General features: G+C 39.4%; 1 protein-coding gene across 42 annotated transcripts in view; it reads right to left on the bottom strand.

Moving 5' to 3' along the window:
* Positions 1-448: 448 nt before the first annotated feature.
* SLMAP (sarcolemma associated protein) overlaps positions 449-12,844 on the bottom strand; it is a 171,629-nt gene continuing 159,233 nt past the window's right edge. For 21 of the 42 annotated variants that reach the window (XM_064594862.1, XM_064594826.1, XM_064594776.1 and 18 more), the window contains 2 exons: positions 12,181-12,315; positions 4,978-8,753 (listed from right to left, as the gene is read on the bottom strand). In XM_064594862.1, coding sequence (XP_064450932.1) covers positions 8,661-8,753; positions 12,181-12,315 — 228 coding nt within the window. In that variant the 3' untranslated portion in view covers positions 4,978-8,660. Of the gene's footprint in view, positions 1,099-4,977; positions 8,754-10,134; positions 10,225-12,180; positions 12,316-12,844 lie in introns of those variants that run through there. The other 21 variants (XM_064594887.1, XM_064594869.1, XM_064594833.1 and 18 more) reach the window with 4 other exon arrangements.

The following is a 12,844-nucleotide window of genomic DNA, read 5'->3' on the forward strand; positions in this document are numbered from 1 at the left end:
GAACACAAGCAGAGGGAGCAGGAGAGGGAGAAGCAGGCTTCCTGCGGGGCAGGGAGCCCAATGTGGGGCTCGATCCCAGGACCCTGGGACCATGACCTGAGCCGAAGGGAGACACTTAACCGACTGAGCCACCCAGGTGCCCCAAATGGTGTTATTCTTTTTCATCTACTTTGAATACTTTTGAAAAGAAGATACCCAGGACTCCCTATATCATATAGGATACATTTTTTTAAGACTATTTTCTGGGGCAATTTTAGGTTCACAGCATTTTTTTTTTTTTAAAGATTTTATTTATTTGACAGAGAGAGAGCATAAGCTCTCTCTTGTGGGAGGGAGAGTGGCAGAGGGAGAGGGAGAAGCAGGCCCCCTGCTAAGCAGGGAGCCCGATGCGGGGCTTGATCCCAGGACCCTGAGATCATGACCTAAGCTGAAGGCAGACGCTTAACCGACTGAGCCACCCAGGCGCCCCCATACCATGCATTTTTTTTTTAAAGATTTTATTTATTTATTTGACAGAGAGAGACACAGCGAGAGAGGGAAAACAAGCAGGGGGAGGGGGAGAGGGAGAAGCAGGCTTCCCGCGGAGCAGGGAGCCCGATGCAGGGCTTGATCCCAGGACCCTGAGATCATGACCTGAGCCGAAGGCAGATGCTTAACGACTGAACCACCCAGGCGCCCCATACCAAGCATTTTTTAAAAAGCCCTGAGAGAAATTCCTATTAAGTGCTCATACATCTCAACAATTTATTATTAATCTTATGGACATGGACTGTGGTAACTGACTAGGATTTTGTCTTGGTTATCAGAAAGCTTAGAGCCATATGTGCAGGGTGGCATAGAATAATTTTTTCTCTCTCAGTTTTCACTCCACTTTATATCCTCATTCTTATTTTTCTTCTTTCCCCCTCCTGTACTCATTTCAACCACGCTATTCCATATTTTAGGTATCTGTATAGGCCACTTTAAAGCCTCACTGAGACAAAGCAGGTATTGAATAAATGCGTATTCAGTACCTTTCTACTTGGTAATTGGTGAAAACAAGGTCCAGCTTTTCTCATTGTAGCATTTAAGGGTATACTTGAAAACAAGGCCAAAAATCTGTAAAAAAAAAAACAAACGAAGGTCTTCTTCCACAAATTTACATCCATGGTAACAGAATGTTTGCTGCGACTAATTGATTTTATTTCAGACCAATGAGCACACCATCATACTATCTACCTACTCTTACCTGACACCTTAGTTTATTTCTGCAGAGTTGGAAATCCTAGAAATGACCTCGTAAGCAAACCATTTTATATTTACGGAGAGAGAGATGGAGAGACAGAAATGTTCTGAGAAAATACCAGGATAAACATCTCATGGCTTTGGGGGTTTTTGTGGTTTTTTTTTTTTTGCATCAAATGTTTATTGAGCTCCCCTTAAGATCCAGACATGGTGCTGGACACCAGGGATATACAGATAAATAAAACACGGCCTCTGCTGTGGAAGAGGTCAAGACCCAGCAGGAAAGGCAGGCATGTAAACAGATAAGAGATGAAGCAAGCCATGGTACAAAAGGCACAAAGGTGGAGCCCAGGAAGAAGTGCCCATCTCTGCCTGGGAGGGTCAGGGACAGGCTCCAGGGTAGGGCATACACATTCAAATGGAGCACTAACCCACAATTTTTTTTTTTTTAAAGATTTATTTATTTGACAGAGACAGAGATAGCGAGAGCAGGAACACAGCAGCGGGGGTGGGAGAGGGAGAAGCAGGCTTCCCCCCAAGGAGGGAGCCCGATGTGGGACTTGATCCCAGGACCCTGGGATCATGACCTGAGCCAAAGGTAGACGCTCAACGACTGAGCCACCCAGGCGCCCCCACAAGTACAATTTTTAAAAAAGATTTATTTATTTACTTGAGAGAGCGAGCAGGAGAGCATGAACAGGAGGGGCAGAGAGAGAGGGAGAGGGAATCTCCAGCAGACCCCACGCTGAGTGCAAAGCCTGCCTCGGGGCTGGATCTCACGACCCTGAGATCACCATCTAAGCCGAAACCAGGAGTCAGATGTTTAACTGACTACGCCACCCAGGTGCCCCCACAAGTACAATTTGAACACTCATCTCAAACTGCTTGAAACTTAAATATGGTCTTATTGAAAGTCAGACCATTAACTGACACTGGGGGTTAAACATTTAGCTGGTGTTGCATGGATTAAAACATGTACATGCTGAAGCACTGAGAAGAAAAACCCTTGGTGTGTTAGGATCATCTAAGAGGGAAATGGGGCTGTGGGGAGGTGCAGAGGTGCCCCCTCCAACAGGCACTGGCTCCCACAAGTCCACTCATGTTTTTTTTTTAAATGTGATTTTATTAACTACATGAAGTGCTAAGATAGACTGTCCAACTTTAAAAACGATTCCAAATTTAGTTCGTAGAAGAAAATGTGATCAGCTTTACATACACTGACTTTATAAGGAAAATAAAAATTTGGTTACAAATATCGAAAACATGTTAACTCTTTAAAGTTAGTTATGGAGTACATGACAGGGGATGGGGAGAGCTCTGTGATGGGGGTGGTTAAATAAGCATGGGCTAATTATCTCAGAGTAAGTTTTCAGCCAGAACTAGAATGGCATAATTATGCAAAGATCTGATCAACGGTGAAGTAATTTACAACAGAAACCTGGGATTCAAGAAGTGGAAATGGCTGAGGTTTTTCATGCCTTTGATGCCCTTTCCTTAGATGCTTGAAGAGCCTGCCACCAAGAAGTGTTCTCAGTCTTGCAGAAATGGATCCCTGCCAACTTAAGAGGGACAGGTATGCTGTTCAAGCAGGCATCCCTGCTTCAAATTCTACGTGGAACAAGATGATGGGACATACATAAAAATGCAGGATAAGAAAACCCTTAGTCTGTAATTTCATAGAGTGAAAGTCTGAATCTCTGCTAAATGAAATCTGGCTACCTAGATGTACTTGGGCCAATTCAAGAAGTCAAAATGAAAAGATGAAGTCAACAGCAACTGTAGACAGCAGAAGCATTACCAGCAAAAATTCCCTTACTACTCCATCCCCACCCTCCACCCCCAGGCACTTTTGCTTTTACTTATTTTCAATGTTCTCTTTTCATAGACTTGATCTGGTGTCCTTGCATGACAGGGGTAGTAAATGATGTATTATAAGATCTGGGCTGAAACATGCTTAATCTTTTTTTTTTTTTTTTAAGATTTTATTTATTTGGGGGCGCCTGGGTGGCTCAGTCGTTAAGTGTCTGCCTTTGGCTCAGGTCATGATCCCAGAGTCCTGGGATCGAGCCCCGCATCGGGCTCCCTGCTCGGTAGGGAGCCTGCTTCTCCCTCTCCAACTCCCCCTGCTTGTGTTCCCTCTCTCGCTGTGTCTCTCTCTGTCAAATAAATAAATAAAATCTTAAAAGAAAAAAGATTTTATTTGTCAGAGAGACAGCAAGAGTGCAAGGCAGGGGGAGCGGCAGGCAGGGGGAGAGGGAGAAGCAGGCTCCCCACTGAGCAGGGAGCCCAATGCGGAGCTCATTCCAGGACCCCGAGATTATGACCTGAGCCAAAGGCAGACGCTTAACCAACTGAGCCACCCAGGCGTCCTGAAACATGCTTTTCAGGAAGAAATATGCAGCTGCCTAATCTCCTGGATAAGCAGCACTATAAACACATGCAGTAAGATATGGTGAACATGTGCCTCCATGTGCAAGGGATTTTGGGCTCCATCCAATCCATGTCCCAGCCCATTAATGGGAGATGCCTTTCAAAGAACCTGTCTGGTTATGACACTTCACTGGCTTAAAACAAACAAAAAAACCTTAATTCTAACCTGTTACTTGCAAGGTATAGTTCAGACCATTTAACAGGGCAAAACTCCAAGACAGACCATAATGCCTTAAAAATGCTTTCTAGGGGCGCCTGAGTGGCTCAGTCATTTAGGCGTCTCTCGACTTCAGCTCAGGTCATGATCTTGGGGTCGTGAAATTGAGCCCCATGTCGGGCTCTCTGCTCAGCAGTCTGCTTGAGATTCTCTCTAAGAATAAATAAATAAATCTTTAAAAAATGCTTTCCAATCACAATGTCTTTTCTAGGAAAATCAATCTCAGATCTTAATGGTTTGCAAAGCCAGGTACTTTGAGAGAAACCAGTCCTGTTACCCTGTCCTCCTAGAAGGGAAACTTACCTTTGGCTCCAGATGTCTCTGGCTTGGGTGGTTGGGTGGCTGAAAGTGAGAGGAAATGTACCCCTTTTCTATGGTCCCACTGGCTCCTATTCATCTTCTACTACACAGTACTGTAAATGCCAACTTCCTTGCCTCTATTTCTCCTCTGTACCAAAAGCTCTGTGACCACAGGGATGGAGTAATGTCAGGACCTAGCACAGTGCCCCATACCAGTCACTCAGTAAGTATTTGCTAAATGAATGGATATAAAACCATTGAAGCCTGGGATACAATGTGGCGTAGCAAAAAACGAAGTAATCATCTTAATTCTCAATTTTATAACAATTATTCTTACTCTGAGTCAAAAATTCCCTGGATTTTTTTCCCTGATAGGCAAAAAGGTGAGAATGGATAGTTAAGGCCTCTTCTAGGATTCTAATTCTATGTACACATATGCACAAAGCATGTTTAAAAGTGTAAGTCTGATTTTGAAATGAACACACCAGAATTCATTAAGTGCAAATGAACACCAGTCCCTTTAAATGTAGGTACTGACAAGTTACTCATTCGATTATGGAAACCAATTTGGAATTCTGCAGAATACCTTTTGTTTCTAATTTAAAGCAAAACCAAAAAACTTTAAAAAAATTTACAAAAGCAACATATATTTACTACTAAAAATAAATCAGAAATTATAAAAGGAGAAGATAACCGACCCACAATCATACTGACAGAAGCACTACTTATTTAAGCTTGGGTATAAATCTGAGTCCTCCTGCTATAAACATATCCTATATGTCTATATTTTTTCTTTAAAACCAAGGTTATTCTACACCGGCAACCTTTTTACCTTAATATACCTTATGAATATCTTCCCATATACTTTGCAAGCACAGTAATCTGTAGGGTGGCAATATTAATTTATTTAACCAACGACCCACTGCTGGATATTCAGGTTATTTACCCATTACTATTAAAAAAAAAAAAAAGCTACATTAAATGTCCTGGTAGTCAAAATTTAGTGCACACAATTATGTTTTCAAAATTTCCAGAAGTGAATTTTTCAAACAAGGCTGTACATTTTTATCAAAGTTGATTTGTATGTAGTTTGTATGTAGCAGATTTCCATCCTTTTGACAGTAGATATAATCACTGGAAGGAGCCGAGAATCACTGGGGGTCGGATCTGGTGATTAAAGTGGGAGATCAAGCGAGGCAATACTATTTTTAGTCACAAGCCTCTGACTATTCAGCAGTGTGACTGGTTTTCACACGTGACCCAGAGTGACTCTGAAGGCAGTTGCAACAAGAATGCCAAACTGTTGTAAGCCTTGGCTCATTATCAAACTAAGCATATTACTTTCCAAAGACACAATCATGAAGGGGACGAACAGAGCTAGGTGATGATGCTTTCTCGGGATTCATTATACTGCAGTTACATCTCATTCACACAAGTAGAAAGTCTCAACAGTTGAGTCAACCAATTCATTTTATTTATTTATTTTTTTAAGATTTTATTTATTTATTTGAGAGAGAGAATGAGAGACAGACAGCACGAGAGTCAGAGGGAGAAGCAGACTCCCCGCTGAGCAGGGAGCCCGATGCGGGACTCGATCCCGGGACTCCAGGATCATGACCTGAGCCGAAGGCAGTCGCTCAACCGACTGAGCCACCCAGGCGCCCTCAACCAATTTATTTTAAACAGCTGTACTGGTTCCCCTAAAACTTAAATATTTGCAGTTTTCCCAGTGTGACATTCTCATAAACATTTATTTACCACTCGAATGACACTTCACATATGTTACCTTTTTAATTCTCATACATATAGATATTACTCCCTCCATTTTATAAACGAGGAAATGGAGACTGAGAGAAGATAAGGGATTAGCTGCTAACAGGCACAGCCAGGATGCCAGTAAGGATCTGTTTAGCTTCACATGCCACGTTCCTTTCCTTTTCTGAGCCAGCCATGTAGCACCTCTGGGTAATTCTTAAATGTATCATTATAGGGTTGTTCAATCTTAACTACTATGATTAAAATTTCTTAATGGGGGCACCTGGGTAGCTCAGTTGGTTAAGCAACTGCCTTCGGCTCAGGTCATGATCCTGGAGTCCCAGGATTGAGTCCCACATTGCTCAGCAGGGAGTCTGCTTCTCCCTCTGCCTCTGCTCCTTCCCCCTGCTTGTGCTCTCTCTCTCATTCTGCCTCTCTCAAATAAATAAATAATCTAAAATAAAATACAATAAAATTTCTTAATGACTATCACTACCAGTGAATAATCGTACTCTTTATTTAACCTGGAAGTGAACTGAATGAAACTGGAGGTATTGCTTATGAATAGGCTCATTTATATTCTTAAGAAAAACGGCAGTAACTACAAAAACCCATTAATTCAATTTGAATAAAGTAAATATTGATACTAGACTTTACTTTTAAAGAGACTTGTCTGGCAAGTGAGTCATGTTTTAACAATAACCATCGTAAAAGGGGAAAAAAATTAGAGCAGTAAGTTAAATAAAAGGCTAATAAAACTTGAAGGAAACAGCTCAGTAAACCCTGAAGAACACCAAATATATATTATGTTGCATTAGGAGTCATTTCAAGAAAAGATTATTAACAATCTAATAGTAAAGTCAACACTAAGAATTTCAATGATACCCAACTCAAAAATGCATAGGGAGAGTAAAGTTATTTTATTAAATCATGCACATCACGTGTGTTAGTGCAAATAGTTTAATCTGTACTCCAGAAATTCTATTGTACTTTATATCTTTACAAAATAGATTTAAAACAATTATTTACTTTAAAAAATGTAATTCTGAAGTTAAGCATTTCAGAACAATATTTGCAATAACCTATATACAAGAGGTACTGGGTACCACTGGCATATTAGCATTCTGTGGTGGAGTGGCTTCCTGCAACAGAAAATGATGAAATGAACTATATGACAGCATTTTCTACAAGTCATTTGTGACTAATTCCTCCATGAATCTAGTGATCCTCCCAACAGCAAATCCCAAATAGCTTAAAATATAACCTTTAAAGTATAAACAACGACTGCCAAACATCACAAGGCAAATTATATCCTAAACTTCTATTTCAACATTTGGCTAGGCCTGTGGATTGCCACAGAACATTCAAGCCAATTCACTGACATTCCCTCCCAGTCTTCATTGACTGAAAAATTTAACTATGTGATACTTTAGGATATTCTATGACCTAAATAAATTTTATTGACATAACTGTGGTGCCGCACAAAACCATAGCTAAACTTTCACTTCTGTGTTTTAAATTTATAACATCAAGCAGTGCTTAGGTGCTTCACTGTGCATGGAACACTATTAATCTTGGGAATAATGCTTCTCATAAACAGAAAGTCCCAATTAACAACAGTATAAAGAAAATAACCATTTGCATACCCAACCAGGAAATCTGTTGGTAGGTAACAACAGCTCACCTTGAACATGAATTAGCTTTGAAATATCATAACCAAATTAAGTCAGTAAAAGCTTATCTAAAGAGATATTAATTCTTTCTTCAATTAAACATGCTTGGAGGAAGAGATGATAGAAAAAAAAATCATGCTTCCTAAAATGCTGTATATGAGAAAGTAACTTGGCTTTTAAAGAAAATATCTCTTTAAATACATGAGGTTTAATAAATTACATTCCAATTGACTCAACAGTTTGGTTTACTGCACTGAAATTGTAGAATTACTGCTTTTGCTCCCAGAAATACTTCAGTTTGCTCAAGAAAATACACACTCTCATGGAAAGTTTTTCAAAGTTGATGTCCTCCACATCGTCAAGTCACATTAAGGCTGAACAAGCGTGCACATATTCCCCAAATTATCACTAGAACAGAATATTTTCCAAGTGTATTTCTCCTTAAAAGAAAGAAAGAAAGAAAGAAAGAAAGAAAGAAAGAAAGAAAGAAAGAAAGAAAGAAAAGTCCACGCAAATAGTTGTCTCTAAGTCTTGTTCCCAATAGCTCAGTGGTTTTATAACAAGTAAAAATGGCGTAAATATGTAAAAAATATATATATATGTGTATATATTTCAAACTGATAGGCACTGAGCACACAGGGCCTCTCTTCCCATGTATGTATTGGTTGTTTGGTTTGGGTAGTTATCGAATCAGAAAAATGAATTATCTGGCCATTAGAATTCAGAGTAAAATACCCATAAATTTAATGTTATAAATAATTTGGTGTACCAAGAAGCCTACTTTAGGCCACCATAATATTCAGAATCTCAACATACTAATTTAAAAATTACATGAAAAATTGCAAGCAAATTATTGCTTACAGTAGAATAAAGTCACAATTTTATATCCTCTTTATAGATAGATACATTTTATATAATTTAAAGCAATGACCCTACAGCTGTATTCTTGCACTTCTGCTGTCTTAAGAGGTAAAAAGGAAGAAAATGGTTCTGTTTGTCCCCAGCATGAGTGTGATGCCAGCTTCTAAAGGGAGGACGGTGTACGGACTCAAGAAACGCTCTCATGGAGAAGCTCTGGCCAGACCTGGCACGTACAGCACGATGGCTGTCACCGCAACCAGGGCAGCCAACATGGGCATCCAGGGCCAGGGTTTCTGTGTGGAAAGAAACCAAGAGTCAATATCACATTCTTCCCTCTCTTTTCATACCTATTAACCCCTTGGTTCCAGAGAGTCCTGAATATTTAACAGAATATTAGAAAAACCTTGTCTTTGCATAAGAATACATTTTAAAAAGAAAGGAAAGAAAGGTGAGGGAGTGCAGGTGTGAGGAGAGCCATGACAGCAGGAACACTTTTCGAGGATGGTTGTGTGGAAGCCTGATACAGCTCAGGAAAGTCTTGGGCAGTTTTCAATTTTGTTACAGTTGAAACCTAATAGTGACTTCTAAGAAACCCTGTGGGCTTAGCCTGCTTTACTTACTCCAGTATCCATACATTACAACTAACTGATGTACACGGATGCCTGGAATATATGTCTGCATAAAATGTTTATTTCTTGATAAAAACCAGATTTGTATGTTGGGGTAGTTTTATACAAGGAGCTGGTGGGTAAGGTAACAAAGAAAATGGCCTAAGCTTTGATTCTCTAATGTGAAACCACAGAAGACAAGATCAGATGGGGTTTAAGATAGAGAAGTGCTATTAGGACCTTGCCTCTTTGATACTTTTGGTAAAGACCATGTCCAATGTAGTAATGTCATGGGATTATCTCATATGTTCTACTGACATGCATGCCTGTTGCAGGCAAGCATGGGCGGGCGATTCGCTGTTAACTTTCAGAGGGCATTATAAAATCAACGTGCTCTGGATGATAGCTTTATTTTCACTAGTGTACTGAGAGTCTTATATAGAAAACTGGCTTTTAAAGAAATATGCGATGTTGCAGATCAAGGCTCAGAGAGATATGGGATAGGTTTATACTTTCATAAGTAAATGCACATTGGGGTTGAGATTGTGAGCCAATGGCCCATTATGCTAATCTCATCCTTTTTCATCTTCATAGCCACAGTGTAAATGTAGGCGAAGGGTTGAAAAAAGAAGCTCTACACTATGGAAAAGAAGAGGGAGAGGAGGAGTTGAAGAAAGCTGGCTGAAAACTTCAAAGAGGCAAACGCTTCATTTCTCATTCAAATCTGATTAAACATGTAATTGGGAGGGGGGGTACTAATATTGCAGCAGTTCTTAGTTTACTCCAGTTTGCTAGAGACAAAGACTCAGTTAAAGGCAGCACATTAACAACTGATTAAGTTGGAATTAATTCATGGTTAGCAGCACTACAAAGGAAACAAGACAAAATGTTATGTGATTAGTTGATTGTTCAATTCATTCGTATGACACAATACATGGCATACTAAATGAAGGGTTTGCTTCAGGTAACGAAATACCTGTGTGGTTTTGCCATGCACTATATTACAAATATGGCACAAACAGGTGACGGGGACAAACAGACGAGGACTCAACAGTAGTGCTTGTACCTTTCTCTACCACAATGGACCGAAACACCAAAACAGGAAAGCCAGGAATAGGCCGATGAATACGGCTGGGACGGGTTGTAATATGGAAGGCTAAAGAAGGGAAGGGATATTAAAATCATTTTATGCTATAAAAAAAAATCAGATAAGATGATTTAGACCCCAGGGGGGTGGGAAGGAGGGTAAGAAGACTGAGGTAACAGAAGTAATAGCACTCAGGTTTTGCACTGATTCAAACATTTTAAAGACATCTAATACAATCCAGAATGATGGGACTGTGGTATGTAACTACCAGTTTAAAAGGGACGGCTGGAGGCAGTGGATAATGTGGGTGCCCCTAATCCCCTAATGAAATGTAGCACTTTTAAGACATTGCAACAGCAACACTTCACCACTAATGCTCTGCTTGACCTTACATTACTTTTGTTCCATAGCTGGAATCCATTACTTGATAATGTAGTCCCTTGGAAATGGCTAAAGTTTATTTTATCCCTCCACTGAAACCTTTTTTTAAACCAAAACTCTCTTGCCTGAGATGGTACTGCTTTCGAGCTTAAAAATAAAATGCCTTGTGATACCTGCTTCCTAAACCAAGCAAGAGATCTGACACAAAGTGTGATAAACATTTGATATATAAAGACAGGCAGCTGAGTCTCAGGGCTTTTAGTTATATTACCAGAATATAATTAATTTTTTAAAATTGGAAGGAGTTACTACAATGAGTTTTATTACAGAGAAAAATTTAGTACCTTAAGTCTAATACCATAGAAAAAGGAAATTCACCTTTAAGGTCAATTATTGGTACAACTATAAATAATAATAGCCAGGTTACTTTTGAAAGGCTCTAAATAGTACAGATTATGCTAGATGTCTTCATAGGTTAATTTAGTAGAAGGTGGACTGAAATTCCATACTCAGAAAGATATGATTAACACAAAAGAGAGAAGTAACCAAACCATTACGATCTGATTTCAGAAGAGTTCTGTAATCTACATTTTCAAAATAAATACAATCAATTTTGCTTATAGCATAAAGCCTCCATACCCAATTTATCAACTTCTGAAGGGCTTCCACCTAAGCAACAAGCCTTCATTTTCTAAAAAACTAAGACTTTCTTTAGTGAAGGACAGTTGGACACAACTCATGAGCATTCTGTGTGCAACTGTGTAACTGGATGGCCATGCAACATCACTCTTTTGTACTTGTGCGGCAAAGTCAAGCAGAGTGCTTTCCTCTGTAGGAAGAGTATGGCTTATGCCACTGCAGTGTCCAAGCCATGACAGGGATTTGAAATAAGTCAGAGCACAACCAACTACACTGAACAGCCATCAGTTAGGGCCCACAAAGGCAATGATCACCAAAACGTAGAACACAACACTTATTTAGTATAACATCTTTTTAAAGACCATCTGCCTTTCTAATAAATGAAAAACAAATAGTAAACTCAATTTATATGAAAATGTTCCAATTTCACTCACACACACACACACACACACACACACAGCCCTACAGAAACTCAACAAATATTCCCAAATATTTATAGGAGGTCAAAAAGACACTAAGCTTTTTAGGAATATGCCTTAGTGAGAACATTATTAGTATAAAATGAAAACCATAATTAAGTTTCCATTTTTGATACAGCCAAATGTTCAGGAGTCAACGTGTACTACTCTTTCTTAGGTGGGTCCCTGGTGGTTTAGTGTTTCATTTCTGAGCAGGAGAAATGAAGTGCCAGACGATGGCTTAGTGACAGAACTTCAGATTCATCTGGGAAAACCTGACAGTTCTTAGGTAAATTATTTTCTTGCAAACAAGGCTCTTCCTCCAGGCAGTGCTCAGGCTCTTCTAGGGATACAAGTTAAAGGGGCAAATTCTTACTCAGAAATCTGACAGCACAATGATTCCATCATGGAATTTCATAATGAAAAGCTCAGTTCATGTACTACAGGCCTTAATTTCTCAAATCAGCAATAAAGTCCTCTGAAAAACCCATTTCAGGGCTCTCACCTGCCTCTCAGTCAAAGCTAAGCCAAGTTTGCAAAGACTTACATTATTTCCTTTCTCTCGAAGCAGCTTCAGGTTGTCTTTACATTGTTTGAGCTCATCTGTGATTGACTGTTTTTCCTGCTCAGTCATTTCAAACTTCAACTTCAGTTCTGAGAGTACAGTCTGTGTCTTTTCATACTAAAGGCAAAGAAAAAAGAGTGTGCAGACTCAACTTAAAATGGGTATGAAGTTACGGTTCTAGTCAGGCTTAATACCAGACCTTATTTAGCCACCTGCAACACCAAAGTCAAGCGTTTTTGTAAGAATCATTTGTACTAATAATAGGAAGTCTTTAATGTTAACTTTAGTCTATGTAAGAACTTTCTGGTCCTGGAGTTTAAAAAAAAAAAAAAAAGAGAAATCACCACTGTGTCATCTGTTTCTAATATAAAGGGTCACTCTTTCCATTGAGTGAGTTAGAGGAGAAAAGTAAAATAATTTTCAAACTGAGAAAAGAAAAGCAAGTACAGAAAACCTTTGTAAGCTAATTAAATGGCAAGGTTATGAAGTCTGAGTTTATATCCTGGTAACCAATGTCCGCCAAGCTATTTTAGTCCTAAAGTAAGAAGTACTAACTAACTCCCATCAGGCTTTTCTTCACCCAGGCATCACTGGGTAGTAAAGTGTTCCAGATAAATGAATTTCTAGGCAAATGATGTAAAGAAAT

Source organism: Mirounga angustirostris, unplaced genomic scaffold, assembly GCF_029215605.1.
Source record: "Mirounga angustirostris isolate CCGP_5_RB_7025 unplaced genomic scaffold, mMirAng1.0.hap1 SCAF_1, whole genome shotgun sequence".
Classification (NCBI taxonomy): Eukaryota; Metazoa; Chordata; class Mammalia; order Carnivora; family Phocidae; genus Mirounga; species Mirounga angustirostris.